A 6,847-nucleotide genomic window follows, 5' to 3' on the forward strand; every position below is an offset into this window, starting at 1 on the left:
ATAACTTTTAATCCATTTCAGAACCATTCCTCTGATCCCATATTTTTCTAACTTATCCATTAATAACTCATGATTGATTGTGTCAAATGCTTTTTTTAGGTCAATAAATATTCCCATCGTGTATTTCTTCTCATCCATAGCACTTGTTATGTCCTCCATCAGGTCGGTAATTCATGTCAGAGACTTACTCTGGAGTCCTTTGGGCAGATCCATGGTCCTCAGGACTTCCTCTGTGACATCTGATGACCGGAGACCTTTCAACCTCTTCTCCCAAAACAGCTGCAGCCACATAGAGAGAGAGACAGAAAGATGAGATACCAGTTACCTGCTATGCCACCCCACAACAGAGATACCTCTGGGAAATTACCTATGAGTCAGGGTGTGTCAGCTCTACAGTCCTTCTGGGTGGTTGGATCACTACACTTTTATCCCTCTTTTTCACTCTGGTTTCTTCTCCTCTACCTGTTTGTACCCACTCTCTGTGGCTGTGTTCAAAATCACCCTTCATTCACCAATTAACTACTTCCTGCATAGATAGTTAAATCAGTAGGGAGCAGTAAATATAGATTTCAGACACTTACGAATCATCATCACTCTCATCACTATTGCACTGTGGGATTCTTAGAAGAAACCAGTGTATGGATACCACTTTTTGTTGTTCCAGTGCATTGAGTAGTGGACAGATTTATACACACAATTCACACATTCAGATAAACATTGTACAGTAAAAACAGTGCACTGTATTAAACAGTGATTTAGGACACACCTTCTGTGTGTGTGTGTGTGTGTGTGTGTGTGTGTGTGTGTGTGTGTGTGTGTGTGTGTGATTCTGATGCCTCAGCACCCTCTAGTGGCCACAGTTGCTATGATAACCTGATTCCCTCCACTTCATCCTCTCTTGTGTAAAAGCCTGACCTCGCCCTCAGGCACTACCATGGCAACATCACATTTTGTGTGTTTGTTTGTGCCTGTGTGTGTATGAGTCTGTGTATTCATGTGTGCCTCTCACCTGTCTGGGCTGATCAGTTGCTCTCTGCAAGTCTGTCTTCACCTTATTGCCAGGGTGACTTGTAACCTTGGTAACGGGCTGTTTGAAGATGGACGCCGTTTGTCTGATTGGCAGAGCTGTGTTCAGGTCCGGTTTACCTCCCTGACAAGACACAAACTAAGTGTTGGTAACATATTTCTCTTCCTTCATTTCAAACTCCTTCCTTTGTTACTACCTTCCTTCCCTCCCACCCTGCTTTTCTTCCTTCCTTCCCTTGTTTTTTTTCCTTGACCCTTCCTGGTCTGGTTTATCTTGCTAAATATTAGACAGAGAGCGAGAAGCAACCTATAACTTCTGTTTGTGTGTGTCACTTGAGCTTAAAGAGTTAAGTCTAAACTGAGATTTCACAGATAACAGGAAGTGTGAGTCGGTGTGTGTTGTATTGACATGGTTTGTAACTCTGCACCATGCTGCAGCTCTTCACACATCATTACCTGTGCGTACAAGCACACACTTTATTTCTACCCTGCTGAAGGATGATGATGCTGGTTGGTTGTATTTATGCCAACAACTACTGCTCTGGTCCCGTAGATATTAAACGCAACAGAAACCCTCCTTGGAGTCACTCTGAAAATATAATTCAACATTCTGAGATATCCATTATTATACAAAACTATTTGCTTTCATACTTTGAGTAAAATGAGAAGATCTGTATTAACTTAATGTCTTATTTTATATCAACCTTCTCATCTAATCTCATATTGAACACGAACCCTTATTCCCAAAATGCCTCACTATTCATTTAAAGCAGAACTAAAAGCAGTCTTCTGTCAGAGTAGGACTGATGGCTGGTTGAACTGACACATTTTTAACTCTCCAGACAAGTGTGGCATTGCTGTGCAACCACACTCTTAGCTGCAAAGTAGCAACTGTGATAAAATAGTTTTCCTGACTGGAATATTAAACAACAGGTAAAGATGAAATGCAGGAAACGGCACCACAATTTTTATGCAGTATACTGTTTGTGTACTAGCAAATAATTAATGTATGCTATAACGAATATGCAAAAATATGAAGCCAAACTATATACATAGCTTTAAAGGGTAATCCAGCAATGTAGTGCATAAAACATTTGGATTCCTGCAATAGACAGATAAATTAAAAAATGGTCTGGTTTGATGCAGTAGAGGCTGGGATATCCTGACTTTTAATCCCAAAGATTCTGGGTCTCACATTTCCCAGCATTTTTTGCTGGGCCCTCCCTGCCTGATAAATACCCATACTTAATAATTTCAAACTCTTTCGTCCCACCTTGTAACCCAGGCTTTCTGACTGTAGACTCCACATGACAGCATCAGGGTTACAAAGATTTTAGAAGGATCCTCCAGAGAAACAAAAGATATTCAGACTGTTTTCACCAGCTGATACAGTATGTACACTTCATACTGAGTAAACTGAATTTGATGTATAATCGGTGTATAACCTAAACACACACAAAACTTGTCCACAAGACCAATTACAAGTCAGAGTCAAGACACTGACAAGACTGAGACAAGTATGATTGAAAACACTGATGAGAACAGGTCAAAAGCCCTACACTGATATGACACCTGGGTCAAAACATCCTCCAGACAAAGAAGACTAACAACACAGGGACAATTCAGAGTTTAATGTCCACAAGACTGAGACAAAACAATGACAAAACCAAGACAAGTAAGAGTAAAAATACCAATAAGATAAGTCTGAGTCAAAATACCTAAAATACTTTTCTCTGTTTTGTGAATTTTGTTAGCGTTTTGAATCAGGCCACACCCATACATCACTGTCTTCCTCTGTACTGAACAAGTGTTTGTCAGCTAACCATCTGAACTACCATCCTGTTGCAGGAGCAGCTGTGTTAATCTGATAATCTGATAGCACACAACACATGACGACACAACCACAAGGTGTGTTACCTTAGCCATGCTGAATGGGTCATGTCGCACTCTCTGTTTGTTCTTCTGCAGTTTCCCAGGCATCATCTTCCCCGTACGGAAGTCGAAACATCCCAGATCCACTGTGTTTCCAAGGTAACGAGACAGCTGAGGCTTACTCCTGAACTTCTTCCCTGACGGACTGAAGGAGGGAATGAGGAGTCAGACAGCTTACAATATTATGATTAAAGTTATGAATATTGTCATTTGGATATCCAAAAGAGATTTGCATACTTTTAATTGTCAGGAATTGTAATTTTATCAGTAAGAGATTTCCGTAATTCATGTTTCACACAGTCCAAAATGCACTGTAAAAAGCTTTAACCACAGGCTCCAATCACCTGAAAGTCCAAAGAAACTACAGTTATAGTTAGAAATAATTAGAGATGAATGATATTGCAAATCAGTGTTTTAACCAGTCACCAATAAACTAAAGGTGTGTATGACAAGAAGCTGGTGAAGCTGATGAAAAAAGCAGCCAGACTGAATGTGAAGCAACCACACTCTTATTTTCATAAATTTGGATCATCAGAGTTAATCTTCAACTCTGACATATAAAATTCAACAAACTCTTTGCCCAGTCTGATAACTGCACTCACTTTCATTTGTCTGACAGTGGCATCACAGTAACACCTCCCACCCACAGGCCATGACAGTAGTTCGGGACAGTAGGCCCTTCTCAAGCTGCTATTCTCTTAATGCTGGGTTTTACAGATCGAACAAAATGTATGTAAATCATTTTACTAATTTTAATGTAGCCCTGTAAATTGTATAATAAGGGTTTTTATATAGAATTGAAAATAATTATAGGATGATAAAATAGGTCGGAAACAGCCACAGGCTTAGTGAAAAAACCATATTCATAACATCTGCTCCTCAGTACAAAAATGATAGACTGTAATATGAAGGCATCACAGACACTCCTACACAAATGAACACTAACCTAACACGACCTGCTTATGTACTATATCATTTCCTGAACATGATTAAATCCATAAAACATAACAGGGACTAGTTTTCATTTAGAGATACGAACTGACAGATGATGAAGAGGATACGTATGAATAAAGTTGAATGTGAGATAGTAATGTATAATAAAATCACTAAAAACAAACACTAATTTTATATGGGTTGAGTCTAATCAACTAAATATATATATATATGTGTGTGTGTGTGTGTGTGTGTGTGTGTGTGTGTGTGTGTGTGTGTGTGTGTGTGTGTATTTGAAAATGTGTTGAATGTCTGTAGAAGTTAACAGCTCTTCCTCTCCACCTATCTACAGAACACTGTGTGTGTTTGTGTGTCTGTGAAAAGAACACAACAACAGCACATTTTAATGATGAGATATTAAAGATGTTATCTATCTTACATGTAAGACTACATAGCTTAGCTTAGCACAAAGAATGAGAACAGGGGGAAACAGCTAGCCTGACTATAACAGTAACAAAATCAGCCTGTCGTTTACCTTTAAGGTTCATGAATTAACATGTGGCATCTCATTTGTTTAATCTGCACAAGAATGGAAGTATAAACAACAAGGATTCACCATTTTCAAGGGGGGCACTGTATGCCCTGGACTATTTCTTAGCCCTAAATAAGGAACTTATTACTGCCACTTGTCACTTTCGCTCTCACATGAGTCTGATCTTGGCGCTCTCTGTTCTCTGAGAAAGGCCTAGTCAGTCAGCTATGACATCACATCTGACACCAAGAGCAACTGTCGAACACTTCCTCATTTGCTGCTCTGCACATGCACATTGCAGTACTTGTGAGGGCCCTGGCTGACATAATGCATTGCCTAACCCCTGACACTAATACAAGTCTAATAAACCCGAAAACCAAGCCTTAGTACTGAAACAGCACTCTGGAGAAGTGAGAGGACCAGACAAAATGTCAGTGTCTCTCAAGGTCTATAAGTGTAATCGGTCCTCACAAAGATAGAAGTACCAAAGCAGACGCAGTCATTCGGTTGTCTGGCATGAAGGTCAGCAGCAACAAATCAAAGATCACAGGCTGTATTTGTGTGTGTGTGTGTGTGTGTTGTGTCATCTTGTTCCTGCTCTTCACTGAAACTATGTGATGTTTACCTTATGCATAACTACTCAAACCCAAAACTTTGTGTTTTGTACGATTCCTGATAATCTACATGTTGTATGAATCAGATCTGAAATAAATCTGTTCTGTCAGTTTGAACAAAGTTCCCGCTAAAACATTAAAAAATAGCCAATAGCCAATAGCGGCATTAGCGGGGTGTTGCTGCTCTAACAGTAAGTTGACCTGCTGACTGGTTTCTTTACTGGAAACGATGAGTCACATTACAAAGCAAACTAAAAGTCAAGCAAAGTCTCAGTTGTGAACTTCTGATTTCCATGTTAAAGGTCCAGGAAGTGATGATATTTGTTTCTGACTCTGAGCTATTGTTAATCTGATAGAGCTAAGCCGCTGATCAACAGGAAAAGAACACAGTGTCTGAAAACAGCTGGTGGCTCTGCAGTGTCACTGCCTCGCCGCAGACCTGCAGCAGGAGTGACAACATTTCCTGCACAACCCAACATAGCAGTGATGACTGAAGATGCAGAATCAGGGCAAATGGAAAAGCCAGAACTGTGACCTGCAACAAATAGAAGCCAAACTCCCTTATACGGTTGTTTGATATCCTGTGTTCTTTCTTCCACAGTGACAGCACCAGGGCCAGAGAAGCACAGACACTCGGGGGAGAGATGTTGCTACCAGGTTTCTAGGTGCTTAGAATAAAACACATCGTAAATATGAACTAGTCGACAAACAGAAAGAGCAAATCTCCGCCACGGTACCTCAGGTTCCCCATAACGCCATTATACCAATCTTAAAGCAATATTCCAATGATGGATTGACTGTCATAATGTGAGTTGTGCATCTGTTTGACTCAGTGTGGGGATTAGCTACACACACAAGGTACAAGGCAATCCTTCTGACAGGATTGTGTGAAGGTGTGGCTGTGTTTATTTGTGCTTTAGAATGTAGCTGCCGTGAGACAATCAGAAAATAACACTTTATTTCTTTGATTCACTGTTTTGTTTTGCCAGTGCCACTCCCTCTCATCATTGACATGCTAGGTCATTCAACCACCTCTGCCTGCTCTCTGATGAGGGAGTAAATTTAGAACACAGGCAGTGAAATGTAGGCACAAAGGTAAAAAGAATGGCTCTTAAGTACGACTTGAATCCCTTCATTCCTACCAATGAGCCATTGAACAGAACAGAACAGAACTGGAAGCTTAACAGGCCTGTGCTGCAGTTTTATCGCGTGTCCAGTGCTAACCACCATGTTGGAAGGGTTTATTACCCTCTGGGGCTCTGGGGCAGTCACATGACCGAAAACTATGCAGAATCTTAAAATAAAAAAAAATTTCCTGGATCTGGATGACAATCCAGATCAGCACCAAGGTCTAATGGATTGTTCTGTGGGCCATACCCTGGTGGAGGTAATACAAAGTGCAAAAAGAACAGAACAACGCTGATGCTGTAAATTACTGATAATCTTTTTTTTTTTTTTTGGATTTGGATTAAACGAGTACTCAAGTGATTTATAATTGCACATCCACAAAATAGGAAGACTTGTTAGAGACAGACTGAAAAAAAGGTAAGAGTCAAAGCTTACAGCTGCTATCATTGCAATCTTAACATTTGTATTTAAAAGGCATGGACAAAATAATGATACAGATGAATCAGCACCAATGGCATTACTAGAAACAAAACTATAAACTAATTACTGCATTACAAACTACCAGTTGTGACCTACATTACAATAGGGGACCACGGTATGTCAATAGAAATCCTCCTGTACTGGGGTTTGGGTGACAGAGTATGTGTCAGTCAATCAGCAGAAACACAAATGTATGAAAATA

The 6,847-nt window shown here is 40.1% G+C and overlaps 1 protein-coding gene across 1 annotated transcript in view; it reads right to left on the bottom strand.

Annotated features, from left to right (window-relative positions):
* The window catches only part of mbd2 (methyl-CpG binding domain protein 2), a 26,319-nt gene that overhangs the window by 17,423 nt on the left and 2,049 nt on the right, over positions 1–6,847 (bottom strand). Inside the window, exons 2-4 of the mRNA XM_020601122.1 lie at positions 2,944–3,103; positions 1,010–1,150; positions 189–279 (exon numbers count right to left, since the gene is read on the bottom strand). Coding sequence (XP_020456778.1) covers positions 189–279; positions 1,010–1,150; positions 2,944–3,103 — 392 coding nt within the window. The remainder of the gene's footprint in view (positions 1–188; positions 280–1,009; positions 1,151–2,943; positions 3,104–6,847) is intronic.

Source organism: Monopterus albus, unplaced genomic scaffold (assembly GCF_001952655.1).
Source record: "Monopterus albus unplaced genomic scaffold, M_albus_1.0 scaffold50.1, whole genome shotgun sequence".
Lineage (NCBI taxonomy): Eukaryota > Metazoa > Chordata > Actinopteri > Synbranchiformes > Synbranchidae > Monopterus > Monopterus albus.